Source organism: Podarcis liolepis, assembly GCF_965112155.1.
Source record: "Podarcis liolepis genome assembly, chromosome: 17".
Taxonomy (NCBI): Eukaryota; Metazoa; Chordata; class Lepidosauria; order Squamata; family Lacertidae; genus Podarcis; species Podarcis liolepis.
In genome coordinates this window covers 5,854,307-5,868,719 of record NC_139571.1, presented here as the reverse complement: position 1 = coordinate 5,868,719, position 14,413 = coordinate 5,854,307, and the positions used below count along the sequence as shown (strand labels likewise).

General features: G+C 48.5%; 2 protein-coding genes across 4 annotated transcripts in view; one reads left to right on the top strand and one right to left on the bottom strand.

Moving 5' to 3' along the window:
• LOC310696923 (uncharacterized protein) overlaps positions 1-14,413 on the bottom strand; it is a 164,588-nt gene that overhangs the window by 61,357 nt on the left and 88,818 nt on the right. The gene's annotated exons all lie outside the window — the stretch shown is intronic.
• Positions 1,587-14,413, top strand: part of TFE3 (transcription factor binding to IGHM enhancer 3) — a 36,024-nt gene continuing 23,197 nt past the window's right edge. Inside the window, exon 1 of one of the 3 annotated variants that reach the window (XM_083483081.1) lies at positions 1,587-2,075. In XM_083483081.1, coding sequence (XP_083339207.1) covers positions 1,966-2,075 — 110 coding nt within the window. In that variant the 5' untranslated portion in view covers positions 1,587-1,965. Of the gene's footprint in view, positions 2,076-6,895; positions 7,249-14,413 lie in introns of those variants that run through there. The other 2 variants (XM_083483082.1, XM_083483083.1) reach the window with 2 other exon arrangements.

Here is a 14,413-nt window from a genome sequence, read left to right as displayed (position 1 = left end):
ATTTTCCAATAAAAAAATCCAATTAATATATCCAATCATAATACTTTATTATTTCAATTGAAGTATTAAATCTTCAACAACTTCAATCCTAAAAAAAGAAAAAGGTCAACAATTTTGGTTGGCCCTTTTGTCGGCCCTTCACTACATCAAATCTGGCCCTCTTTGAAAAATGTTTGGACACCACTGCCATAAGGTGAAAGACTGCTAAGAAATCTTACGAGGGAAAAGAAGTAAGTCTATAATATGCCCCACAATTCCTGATGGTAGAAAATGTGACATCCAGTAGCTCATGGTGATATGCCTAAAAGTGATAAAACAATCATTTAGTGCAATCATACTGGTGGAATTATAAGATGGTAGTAAGGTTGTGCCTGAATCCATTATATTCCATGTTCCATGTCTCTCATATACAAGAATACGAGTAGGCACGGCTGACGAAGCCCGGATGGGCGAAACAAGGAATTATCCTGGAATCCTTGTCTTATTTTCTGCATGTGCCATTCTTCCAAGTTCTTTGTCTGAAACCTGCATACAAGGAACGCTAGAATTCTTGAAAGCATCTTCACGTGGAATACTACAAGATTGATATTAGAATTCCACACCGTGGATATTGCTAATATAAGAACTGAATAGATTGTATTTCCTGATCAATCTGCTGGACTTTAATTTCTCATAATATGTTTTGTTTATATGATAAGTTGGTCTATACAACCATATATCTTGATATGATATGTTGAATCACATTTGATTTTTTTTTTTATACAGTTACATACAGCCTGTTACGTTTGTGTTGTTGGTAGTTAAGGTACTAGCAACTTGTTTGGAAATCAGGAGGTGGGAAGGAATCGGGTATGATTCACCACTAAACTCACATGTGATTATTGTGGGAAAAGCCAATTAACGTGTCTTGGACTGCAGTATAAGGAAGATTTGGAAGATAATGACAACAAATAATATCTATTTTGCTGGTATTTATGAGATTCCGTAGATTCTTTCCTTATATGTATGGCAGCTTTATATTGTTTGCTGGTGAAGGGACAAGACAGAAGAGAATGTGAAACAGCAACTGTTACCTGTGGTAATGAAACCCACTGATTTATAGAATCATAGACTCTTAAGAGTTGGAAGGGAGCCAAAGGTCATCTAGTCCAACCCACTGCAATGCGGGAATCGATGGCTCGATTCTCTGATGGCAATATTGCCATATTTGTCTGTATAACAAATCTCTTCAATAATTTAGGTGCTCTTGCGAAGGAATGAATAAAATATGATAACCGTGAGTAACACAAGCAAGGTTGGAACAGGGTCTTAGCTGATAGTCGAATTAATACAGGATGGGAAGAGTATTGCAAGTTCCTTTGGGAGAGCACCAGATCAGATCCGGACCCTGGAATCTATTTAGCTCGATGCTTCTCTCACAGATCCCAGCTACTGGTTGCCTTAGGGAGACCTAACCTTCCCCCCCAGTTGGCAACGTCATGAAGGTGGCCCATCCGTCTGAAAATGTGAGGTTCAAGGGCGCAAGCTGACATCCTAACTCGGACCTGCAATCTCAGTCATCCGCGGCGGCGATCATTCTGCACATGCTCAGAGGCACGCTTGCTAGCGATCCCAGCTGAGCGCCGACCAATTTTAAGACCCCGTCGCTTCGCCTCGGCGAAGAGATCGCCTCCGATCCCAGCTCCACCCGGGGGAGGATCCCAGTCTGATGTCATTTCCCGTGGAGATCTCCCCCCGCTTGCTCCCTCTCCAGCCGGAAAATGAAGCAACACTCCGGCTGGATGTTTTTCTCCCGCGCTGGGAGGAGACGGGTCTCTTGAACCCGCCGCCCACCCGCAGCTCTTGCGCCTGACTCGCTTCTGCGCCATTCTCCCCAACTTGGATCCGGAGTGCCTCTCCCCGCATTAATCGCCGGGAGCCCCAGATTATCTACCGGGGGGGGCTCCAGTCGGGGGGGGCGGGGGAATGATGTCCCATGACACGAGCGAGAGGCCCCCCAACCCGGAGCCGCCCCCCGCCACGGTCTACGTCCTCGTGGAAGACCCGCGATCCACGGACGCGCTCCAGCTGCTCAGGTGAGAAGGCGCCCCCTGCGCACTTAGGATCGGGATGAGGATCGGGCGGGGCATCTTCGGCAGACGCCCCTGGGGAGTCCGAGTCGCCTCCCGGATCACTTATCCGTGCAACGGCACTTGTGAATCCCCGTGCAAGAAAGGCCGGCTGCGTTTCCCGCTAGGCTAGCGTTCCAAGGCGCGCGGACGGGACGACTCGTGGGGAGAGGCCCGACGCGTGTTCGCTGTCGCGGTCCAATTGGTCCCCGACGTGTGAACGGAGCGGCGGGGAAAAAAGAGAACTCTGCTCTTGTGCACAGGGTCAGAAGTGACTCCTAGAGCACTGGCGTTATTGGGTCTGTGATTTTTTTCTTCTCTCTTTCCCCCCACTATAGAAGAGGAAGTGTTGTTTATCGGTTAGGGCTTTTGAAAGTGTCTTGGAGGCAGTGTTAGAAACTGAGATATGAAAGCAAGGAGCTAAATGGCACGTTAAACTTTCTAGGTTGTGGGCGCAACAACAGAATGTCTAGGTGCACTTTTTTATAACGAGAATACCAAGCTGAAAATGAATGAACTGCAGCTAAAATATTATGTTCATTTTTCATATGATCTAGTCCTTCCCCTGCCTGCCCACCCCTATATATTCTTAAGAGGGTCTCGTTTCCAGTCTTCAGAGAGTAGCTGGAAGTGGGGAGGCAGAAAAAGGTACAGTGGTACCTCGGGTTGCAGACGCTTCAGGTTACAGACTCCGCTAACCCAGAAATAGTCCCTCGGGTTAAGAACTTTGCTTCAGGATGAGAACAGAAATTGTGCTCCGGCGGCACGGCGGCAGCGGGAGGCCCCATTAGCTAAAGTGGTGCTTCAGGTTAAGAACAGTTTCGGGTTAAGTAAGGACCTCTGGAACGAATTAAGTACTTAACCCGAGGTACCTCTGTACTCCTTTCCTTCCACTATGCAGTTTTAATCTGAAATCTTAGGCGCAGTACTGTGGCCAGAGCTCAGAAACTGCTTGCGCTAATGAAATTCCCTGTCGCAAAATGCGCCTAGAAAAATGGGAGTTTCGAACCCTGCTTGGAGACCTATATGCAGTCGATAATACTTTCTTGCTTTCAGTTTAAGACACTTTAGCTGTAGACCTGCTGGGTTTAGGAACTGTGCTACCCTTATTTTATTTCCCTCCTTGCGGTGCACGGCATGTAAAACTGCTTTTCATCCGAATGTGGGCTCACCTGGGTTAAGCACAGAGAGCTGGTTCTAATGTCAGAAGCCTGGCCCTTAGGAAGAAGAGCGGAAAGGTGTCTCTGAGCATGTGCCAAAAGCATGTCTCTTACCACCTCTCACCCAGTTGAGGCTGGACTTCCATGACCTAGGGTTAACTATATAACCCCAATTAAAATGAAAACAGAAGACCTAGACCAAACCCCTTAAGGGAATAGGAATTCCCCTGCAAAATCCAGGCCTCTCGGGTTTGGAACAGGGACACAAAAGCTCTGTGTCCTGCCGGCTCCTGGTGTTTTCCCAGCCCCGTGGTTTGAATTTGCAGAAAACCACAAAATTATCTGTGTGTTCGTGGTGTGTGTCTGGGGGGCGGGAGGAGAGAGAAGTAGCTCAGTCAGTGACTCATTTTCCTCCTGTTTTGCTGACAGCAGTGCCTCTCTGGGTGCAGTTAGCTCCCAATTCTTCCCTTTTCTGCAAAAACTTTCTGCTGATCTCAACTTTTACCTGCAAACCGATCAGTGCCAGCCTTGGGCTCTCTTGTTGACTGTCGTTCAAATTCCCATTTCTGCTCCGTTCTCCCTGCCCCCAACCCCCAGGCCACCTGCCTCAGACTCAAGAGCTGGACTTTTGCTGAGATGTGCACTCTTGGCTCACTGGGCTTTGGAAAAACAACAAATGTAGATGATGGACCTTTGAGACGCAAGTCTGACAATGATGTGAGAACGGGATAGTGGTCTCTGTTGATCAGGGCACGGATGGGGAACCTGCGGTCCTCAAGAACACAAGAATGCCAAAGCCCTGCTGGATCAGGCGAAGGTCCAATCTAGGCCAGCAGCACTTACAATGCCCAGCCTGGGGAATAAGCTCAGAAACAGGATTTGAGTGCAACTGCATTTTCCCTCCCTCCAGTAGAGCTAGAATCACAGCTGTCAACTTTTCCTTTTTTGCGGGAAATTCCCTTATTCCAGCTCCGTTTCCCGCTGCTATCCCGGATTGTTAGATATCCCATAGACTGTCCCCGGGACAGGTGAGGCTGCTGATCCCTTATTTTTGAGGCTGCTGGTCCCTTATTTTCAAATCTGAAAGTTGACAGCTATGGCTAGAATATAGCCATCAGGGTTAAAAGACACTTGTATTGCTCGACTACAGCTTCCATTGACTACATCCCAGACCATTGGCCAGGTGGGAAGACAAATTCTGGGGCTACCTTTGGATAAACCTAAGTAGTTTACCCACATTATGTCTGAAATATGTCTGGGGAGGTGATTGGGGAAACTGTGGACTTAAGAGTAGATACATTTGTGGCTTGTAAGGTATGGGCAGTTGGATGTTGACTTGTGAGACTTGGGTTCAGGTCTTACCTTTCTCATAGACTTTGGTTGCAATCCTAACTAACTCCATTCATTTGGAATAAAGCCCCATTTGATTCAGTAGGATTTGCTTCTGAGTAGACAAGGATGCGGGTGGTGCTGTGGATTAAACCACAGAGCCTAGGACTTGCCGATCAGAAGGTCAGCGGTTCAAATCCCTGCGACGGGGTGAGCTCCCGTTGCTCGGTCCCTGCTCCTGCCAACCTAGCAGTTCGAAAGCATGTCAAAGTGCAAGTAGATAAATAGGTACCGTTCTGGAGGGAAGGTAAACAGCATTTCCGTGCGCTGCTCTGGTTCGCCAGAAGCGGCTTAGTCATGCTGGCCACATGACCCAGAAGCTGTACACCGGCTCCCTTGGCCAGTAAAGCGAGATGAGCGCCACAACCCCAGAGCCAGTCACGACTGGACCTAATGGTCAGGAGTCCCTTTACCTTTACCTAGACATGGTTAGGGTTGGGCAGGGGTGAAACTAGGCTTTATTTCACCCGGGTCAAAGACCCAGATTGGCATCTGTGTATGCACACACATAGGCTGGGAGCCTCAACAGTGCCCCTCTGGACAAAGAAAGCCCCCCCCCCATAGATACAGCTCTGGAATGGGCTTAGTGAGTCATTCTCTCTGATCCAGTTTGTCCCATCTGCAAAACAGGGATAATACTATATTATTTTAATGTATTGGCATGCCTTCTAATAGGCACTCAGCCACTAAGTTCACTATCAACTGGAAGTGAAACAGAACAACACAAAAGAAGCTAGTAGCTTCTAAGTACTCCCTAGGTGAGATGTGGGGAACTTTTGCCCCTTCAGATGTTGCTGAACTACAACTCTCATCAGCCCCAACCAGTATGGCTGATGACCAGGGATGTTGGGAGTTGTAGTTCAGCAATATCTAGTGGCTCAGAGGTTCCCTACACCTGCCCTAGGTATACAAAAGTATATAAATTTGTAAATTTAAACAATAACATCCCTCAAAATGGCCTGACAAGGACTTGTGAGTTTGCAGGATGAAATGTTGAGGTACCGGTTGTGGAGATGAGGGAAAGATTGGATCTTGGGACGGGAGACAAAAAGGGGAATTAACTCACATCCCTTAAAGTAAGCTTCAGAAGTGGGAATCAGGGTTGTGGGGTGATGTGAAATTTAAACTCCTTGCCTGTATTATAGAGTGATATTACAGGAGGAAGGATTGGGTGGGAGAGAGGGAATTCTTTCCCACTCCCCAAAACATCTCCCCTATATAACTACAAAATGCTGAGGTTGGAACTATGGGAAGCTTCCTTAAGCTGAGTCAGACCATTGATCTATCTGTCCCAGTCTTGAGGGTTTCAGACAGGGGTCTTTTCCATCCATACCTGGAGATGCTGGCAAAAGCACCTGGGGTCTTCCGCTGAGGGTAGCTATGTAGCACAGCAGGAGAAGGCTTGTGGGGTGGTCAAGCAAAGGTATCTGCTTCCCCCCTCCCCATGGGGCTTCTGTACCTTCCAGGCTGGCTGGAGTCCTCCCCTTAGTAGAGGAAGACACACTGCAACATTTTGTTGCAGGCCCCCCTTGTCTTATTTCAGCCACATGGTGCACTTTCTCAAATGCAAAAGAAAATGTTTCAGCACACAAATCATTTTGAAGAATCCTGCGAATTGTGATGTTAAAAATTAAGTGTCTTAAAAGTTTCAATTTCAGGCGCATCAAAACCTCACTTTTTGTGCCTTCTGCTTTGCAAGTTCTGTCGCTGATTCCTTCTGGTCCAGCGCTGGTGCCTGGAAATGTTGAGCTGATATAGTTGCCAAGCCAACTAGCCTCTTTTGCAACATCGTTGAGCGAATGCGTTTGTTTTTTTATCAGTTTGAGCTTTGAGAAACCGTGTTCAAAATACAAAAGTAAAATATTATGATAAATTTACAAGACATAACAGAGACTAATCTGTTTAAAATCTTGCCTCCGGTACCTTCCTTCCCATGCCTGCAACTCGTTTCTCTGCTCAGGGCGCGGCGACAGCGCAGCAAACGAAGAAGACCTATAGTAACCATATTGAAGAATCCAGGCGCGGCCCCTTTAAGCAGTCCCCCCCCCCCCGCTGGAGGAAAGGGCGGGGGCCCCTTGGGGGATTGGAATGAAGCCTCCCTGCCGCCCCCTGGCGGCCAGCGGGGCGCACTGCCGAGCCGCTTGCGCTCCCGGGCTCGCTATTAATAGCTTCCAAACAAGGGCGCGTTTGCGGATGCGCAACACGGATTGCGTTTGCTCGTGTGGATTGGGGGAGGAGGTGGAGAGATAAAGGGAGATCGCGGGTGGGAAAGTGGCCCACTTCGCGGGAAAGCAGCTGGGGCTCCTGGTGGAGAAGGCGCTGCGCGTGGGCGTGCAAGACACACACACACACACCCAGGGCGGGCTCTGCTTTTGCGCTCCCCTCCTCCCCACGCAGCCAGGGATGCCGGGTTAAAATGCTTCTCCAAAATGGCCCGCACCAGGAAATGCAGCCGCCGCCGCCAGCCCTGGGCAGAGGCCTAAAGTGGGACAGGGAAGCGAAGGATCGCGGCGCCGGCGGGGAGCTGGTGGAGGAGCAGCCCGCGGCCAGCTGGGGAAAAGACGCCGGCAAGGGAGGAGGAGGAGGAGGAGGTGAGCGAGATCCGGGCCCGATCCTAGTTCTCACGGGCTTAGGAAACTCCCAGCAACGCCCCTCTCCTTCCCAACATCGTCTGACCTGGTTGGGGGGTGTTTTTTTGGGGGGGGGGAGAGAGAAGAGGTGGAGTTGTGGGCTGGGGTTTCTTTTCCAGAAAAGCGCTTTTACGCAAAGCCAGCCAGCAGAACGATCTCCTCTCGCAGCTTCTTATAACACAGCCCCCTCGCGCATCAATGGACACAAATAACGACAGGTCGAAGCAAAGCAAAAGACATAACGTGACATTTGAGATCCAGATATATATATTTTTTAATGTGCGCCCCCAACAATCCCAAGTTCGAAATGAATCCCATCTCGTTCAGCGAGCTTGGCACCCAGCCAAGGATTGCAGGAAGTTTTTGCCACTCCCCGTCCCTGCCCCGGTTTGTGTCAAGAGAGTGAGAGAGTTGGCTTTTTTGTCGGAAGTTACTAGTCCACTTGAGGGAGGTTGGTGGGGAGGTTTCGTAACTCCTCTGCACAGAGCTGCGCTGCGCAGTTTCTGGGAAGAGGAGCTGCTGGGACGTCCACACTTCAAATCTCATCTTTGCTCCTGAGAAGTCATTCAGTGCAGAGATGAGGAACCTTGTGACCCACCGTGGTAGCAGGAGTCCCATCAGCCATGGCCCAAAACTTCCGCAGGGCCACCGGTTCTCAATCCCTTCACTAAGTGGCCTTCTGGTGCAATCCTATGGCTTTTACTGAGAAGTAATGTCCGCTATGGTTAGTGGGGCTTATTTACACGTTAGCTCTCAAACTTAATCTCAAACTAATCAAGTTACAGGGAAGCATGCAGAGGGCCTTCTCGGTAGTGGCACCCTCCCACCAGATGTCAAAGAGAACAACTACTACCAGACATTTAGAAGACATCTGAAGGCAGCCCTGTTTAGGGAAGCTTTTAATGTTTGATGCATTATTGTATTTTAATATTTTGTTGGAAGCCGCCCCGAGTGGCTGGGGAAGCCCAGGCAGATGGGCGGGGTATAAATAATAATACATTATTATTAATCCGTTCCGGGAGTCCGTTCGACTCCCGAAACCGTTCGAAAACGAAGGCGAGGCTTCCGATTGGCTGCAGGAGCTTCCTGCACTCAAGCGGAAGCAGAATCGGACATTCAGCTTCCGAAAAACGTTCACAAACTGGAACACTTCTGGGTTTGTGGCTTTCAGGGGCTGATCTGTTCGACAACTAAGCCGTTTGAGAACAAAGGTACCACTGTATAGGATTGCAGCTTTGCAGCACCTAACACAATCTGAAAGTGCCATTGAACTCACTGGGACTTACCTCTGAGTAGATATTTATAGAATTGGTGTGTTTGTCTCCCGTCTGCCATATGGCGCTAATAATACTGACCTTTGCAGGAGTGCACAGAAATAATGTTGATCAGTGTTTCGCAAACTTAGGTCGCCAGCGGTTTTTGGACTACAGTTCCCATCATCCCTGACCACTGGTCTTGCTAGCAAGGGATGATGGAAGTTGTCCAAAAACAGCTGGAGTTTGGAGTTTCCAAGTTTGGGAAACACAGATTTAGATGAATTGTTTAGGCTGCTGAAACGTGCTATATAAATGCTGTCAGCTGATTAAAGAATTTTAGTTGATTAATTACTGGCTTTTTAACAAGTTGTTTGGTTGGTAGGTTTGATGTACATCAGACATAGGCAAACTCTAGCCCTCCAGAGGTTTGGGACTACAATTCCCATCATCCCTAGCTAACAGGACCAGTGGTCAGGGATGATGGGAATTGTAGTCCCAAACATCTGGAGGGCCGGAATTTGCCTATGTCTGATGTACATATTACCAACCTCATTATAGATGGTGTTTTTTGTGGCAGTGGTGGGAATATATATTGGAGGAAGTCTGAAGTGGACATACAATAGCCTTTCTCAGCCTAATGATTGCCAGATGTTGTAGGCTTACAACTCCCATATTCCTTGACTATTGGCTGTGCTGACTGGGGCTGATGGGAGTTGGAGTCCAACATCTGTAGGGCATCAGCTTCAGGAGGGCTGCTCTTGTTACGACTTTAGCTGAAAAAAACAACCACCACCATTCATTGTGAGCACAAGCTGCCTTCTATTCTATTTACCCCCCATTCTTTGGTAACAGCAGTGTTTATTGCTGTGAAAATAAACACTGCAACAGCTGTAGTTGATGAATCTTCTACTGACAGCTTGCATCCCTAATTGCTGATATTGGCTAAAGCCAGTCGTGAATATCTTTGCCCAAAAGCTGCATGACTGATCCATCCACACACTTAATCAAAAGTAAAGTTCTAAATGGAGGGAGTAATCCCAGGTTGCAGGTTTTAAAATCAGGTTAAGTGTTTTGTTGCTGTTGGATTGTCTAGTGTGCTCATAAATTGATTACAGCCCAATATTTGCGGTGCGGATAACCCTGAGGATTTCCTTTATGTTGCTGTTCAAATGCTTTCGCACCTGCCCCACAGATCTAGAACAGTGTTTCCCAACCACTGTTCCGCGGCACACTAGTGTGCCGCGAGATGTTGCCTGGTGTGCCGCGGGAAAAATTAAAAAATTCGAAATATTTTTTTTAAAAAAAGTCAAATTTTCGATTGGGGCGCCGTCACTAGATGACCCCTGGGGTTCCCTCCCTCCCTCCCGCTCTGCACCTCCCTCCTCCTCCTCCGGGGAGGCCCTTCCTGGCTCTCGGCCAAGGCTTGGCGGCTGCCACTCACTCACTCGCTCACCCACCCGTCCCTCCATCCCTGCACCCGGCCTCTCCCCCTCCGTCCCCGGCGCGGGGGCTGCCGGGATCCATAGTCCCCTCGCCCTTGGGCTCCGCGCCCGCGCGGGGTGCGCGAACTACGTTTCCCAGCGTGGCCTGGCGGGCCGGGCGTTTTGTTTGAAGCACTCTTCTCCCGGCCATGGAATGAGCGCAGCGGTGGCAGCCGGGCGGGCAGGGGCTCTTCCGCGCAGACCCCGCGCAGCCTGCCTGCGCCCCCGCGGAGATCGGGCGGCAGGATGGAGCCCGGGGATCCCCGCGGAGGCGGAGCGGCGGAGGCGGAGGCTGCCCCCCAGGTAGGGCTGCGTGGCTGCGTCGGGGGGGGTTGTTTATTTTTGCAATGCTGCATCCGCGCCGGAGGGGACGCATCGGACCGCGGGGAGACCCCTTGGCGGGCGTGCAAGGCAATGCATGCGTGCAGGCATTGCATGGAGTGCAGTGCAATGCAATGGCAAAGCGGCGCCCTGCATGCATGCATGCAACTTCCACCGGCGCTCCGGACTTGGCAGGTGAGGGGGGTCCCCAGTGGGCGGCAGAGAGAGCCGGGAGGGCGAAGGGGAGCCGGGGGGGAGCAGCGCTGCTCCCCGAGCCGAGCCCAGGGGGAAACTTCGGCGTCGTTGCGCCGGGTGTTGGAAGCGGAGGCTGGCGGGGGCCCCTCACCTGCAAAACCTGGTCGCCTCTCATATATTTCGTGCATTGCATTCATCGCCCGCTTTCTCCTCCAAGGAGCTCCCGGGGGCGCGCGTGGTTCTCCCCGTGTTATCCTCGCAACAACAGCCCTGCGAGGTGGGTCAGGCGAGTGGCCCAAGGGAGCACCCAGGGATTGTCCTGGCCAGGTGGGGCGATTTGAACTCTGCTCTCTGCCTGGTCTTCGTCCTCATTTAGCCCCCACATGTGCATGACTGTGCATGACTGAGGTTTTCCCCCCTCGTCTTGGCTATGGTGTGAGTCTGTGCTGTTAATTAATGGGGTTCTGCCTTTGGAGAAGATGAGCCAGCCCTCAAGGAGGTGATTATGTAATTTGCTAGCAATTCATGTCCCTCCCAGCGTGACGCTGCGCGCTGACGTCACGGGGCTGTAATGGTGGTGTGCCTCGAGATTTTTTTCATGAAACAAGTGTGCCTTTGCCCAAAAAAGGTTGGGAAACACTGATCTAGAATGTATGTCATAGATAGAAGAGCAGCAACTTGAGCTATGTCTTGTGTGAATGGTGCGCAAGGGGAATTGTGGAAAGGTGGTTTTGGAAGGCCATGGTAGTGACTGTGGATAGATAATAATATTAATAATAATAATAAAAATTATTTATACCCCGCCCTCCCCAGCCAAGGCCGGGCTCAGGGCAGCTAACAAGCAATAATAAAAACAAGTTGAATGAATACAATTTAAAAACAAGATTAAAATACAGCTTTAAAACATTGAAACATTAAAATGCAGCCTCATCACAGGAGGAGATAAGACTAGGGAGACAGAAATAGTGTGTTGTCTGGAGTTATGGCTTCTATGTTGGTTTGGAATGTGGTATCAGTGCTTCAGGGGTGCAATCCTATAGGCACTTTCTGGGGAGTAAATCCCCCAGCTGCAGTGGGACATTCTTCCATGTAAACATTTATACGATGATGCCGCTAAGTCTAGAATTTTAAATAGAAAATCAATTCCCTTTAAAAAAAATTTAAAACCCTGCTCTTCTTTAGGGGCCATGTTTTTTAATCAGAGTACTTCTAACTGATTGATCAAGCTGATTAGCTAATTAAGCATTTCAGCTCTAATAATAGCTGATATTTATTTACTCTGAACAGCAATTTCAGGTGCAGAGAGTGCTTCACATACTCAGTGCTCTGATGGTGCTGTATATATTGAAAAATCAAAGGCCTGGAAACGATGCCTTATGAGGAACGGCTAAGGGAGCTGGGCATGTTTAGCCTGGAGAAGAGGAGGTTAAGGGGTGATATGATAGCCATGTTCAAATATATAAAAGGATGTCACATAGAGGAGGGAGAAAAGTTGTTTTCTGCTGCTCCAGAGAAGCGGACACGGAGCAATGGATCCAAACTACAAGAAAGAAGATTCCACCTAAACATTAGGAAGAACTTCCTGACAGTAAGAGCTGTTTGACAGTGGAATTTGCTGCCAAGGAGTGTGGTGGAGTCTCCTCCTTTGGAGGTCTTTAAGCAGAGTCTTGACAACCATATGTCAGGAGTGCTCTGATGGTGTTTCCTGCTTGTCAGGGGGTTGGACTCGATGGCCCTTGTGGTCTATTCCAACTCTATGATTCTATGATTCTATGATCTTTATTGCTGTAAGCAACAATCCTATGGGATGAGACAGTGTTATTCCTTCAGTACTGCAGACAGGGACCTGTGGTTGAAAGTACTGATTAGCTGAAGGCCTGGTGCTTTCATGGCTGAGCTCAGATCTTGAGCTGTAGAAGCCCATCTCCCAGTTCATGTGCTTCTCAACCACTACACTAGGAAGGGCCAGTCTGTGGCCCTTGAGATGGTGTTGGACTACACCCCCCACTGTCTCTGACCATTGGCCATGTTGGCTGGGTCTAAAGAGAGAACAGCATTGTTTTTGAAAACCCCCAGGCACATTTTGTGACTGGTGCAGGTCCAATGGTGACTGACATCTCCATCTGGCTTCCCCCTCCAACTTTCTTAAGCAGAAGAGCTTATCTATTGCATATATACCCCACCTTTTTCTCCATGGAGTACATGGTTCACTCCCCTCCTCAGTTAATCCCCAAAACAACACTGTGAGGTAGGTTGAGAGACTGACTGGCCCACGGTCATCTAGTGAGCTTCATGTCTGAGTGGGGATTTGAACCCTGATCTCCCAGGTCCTAGTCCGACACACTAACCCAGCCTTTCTCAACCTGTGGGTTCCCAGATGTTGTTGGACTACAACTCCCATCACCCCTAGCTAGCAAGGCCAGAGCTCAGGGATGATGGGAGTTGTAGTCCAACAACATCTGGGGGCCACCCTGGCTTCCTAGAGTACTTCTGCTTTGGGACAGTGCTATAAAATAAAGTAGGTAAATAAATATGGGGAAAGCCAAACATCCCTTAGAGAAGGATCTGAAATGTTTTCCTTGAAGCTTGAATTTGTTTTATTCTGTATTGTTTTATTTGATATTTTAACGTCACTTTGATATTTTTTCTTAAATATACAACAAAATAGAAATTAAAAGAATAATAATAATAATAAATCTCACCCCCCCTCAAAAGCACCTAGATATTCTGTTATGGCGACTGTAACCTAGGTTTAAAATGCCATTTGGTGATTAGTTTATATATCTGAGTTTCTAACACTGGTACAACAGCACCTGAAGGTTCCTCTTCCCCAGATTTTATCCTATACTGTACCAGTTCTCTCTCCTCCGCCAATCCAAGTGGGATGAACTTTTGAGGTTACTTACACAGACCAGGTACAGATCGTTTTATTCCAGGAGTGCAGACACTTTTGACATTGTGCTGGAGGTGCATATATGTTGATGGGAGGTGTGAAAAGAAAAAGTGTTCTTGTCACAAGTAGGTAAGATGAAACGTGGGAAGGAGATAATGCTGTGGGTCATTTGCCTATTGGTCCAGAAGGTTGACAGGGTGTGTTCATAGGAACCGCTGCATGGCCTGTGGTTCTCTGTGTTGATGCAGGTTGCATGTGTTGAAATTATTTGTGTAGTTGAGGCAGTTTATTCCTTGTATGTGGTCTGTGACTAGCAATTTTACAAGTAGTACATGACTAATAAGAATACTTCAATGTTTATATAGTGCTTTCAGGAGTGACATTATAGACCAAACAAGCCAGACTTTTAATCTACTGCTGCAGTTTGTTGTTTTATTGTATTTGGCAGTCTACATTGCGTGCAGCTCTGAGAGCAAGGCTGAAGGCCAGCTAATAAATGTTAAAAAGACTGATACATGCATTGCATTAGAGCATCAGAACCTGCCTTATATAGAGTTGGAACATGGATCCATTCAGCTCAGTATTGTCTGTGCTGGCACCAGATCTTCAAGGTATCAGGCAGCGGGGATTGAATTAGGCACTTTGCAAACCGAGGCGCTGCAAGGCAGATCAACACCATACATTGAAAGCCCATCCAATGCACCTTCAAAGCCCTTGGCTTATCCCACAGAGTCCCGGGAACTGTAGTTTTCCACACAAGCTACAATTCCCAGCACCCTTAACAAACTACAGTGTTTGATGTGCTTTATGGGTCTGCTCACAGTCCCTGTGCTATCAGATGCATGTTGGACAACAATGGTAGTGTTGGAATAGGAATGTATACACTGAGGGGGAACCTAGGAAGCAAGCCAACTCCATATCTGTGCCAAGCTTGGTGGAGTTACCAAACTCCTCTAGTTTACTCTTTTGAAGTACAGTGG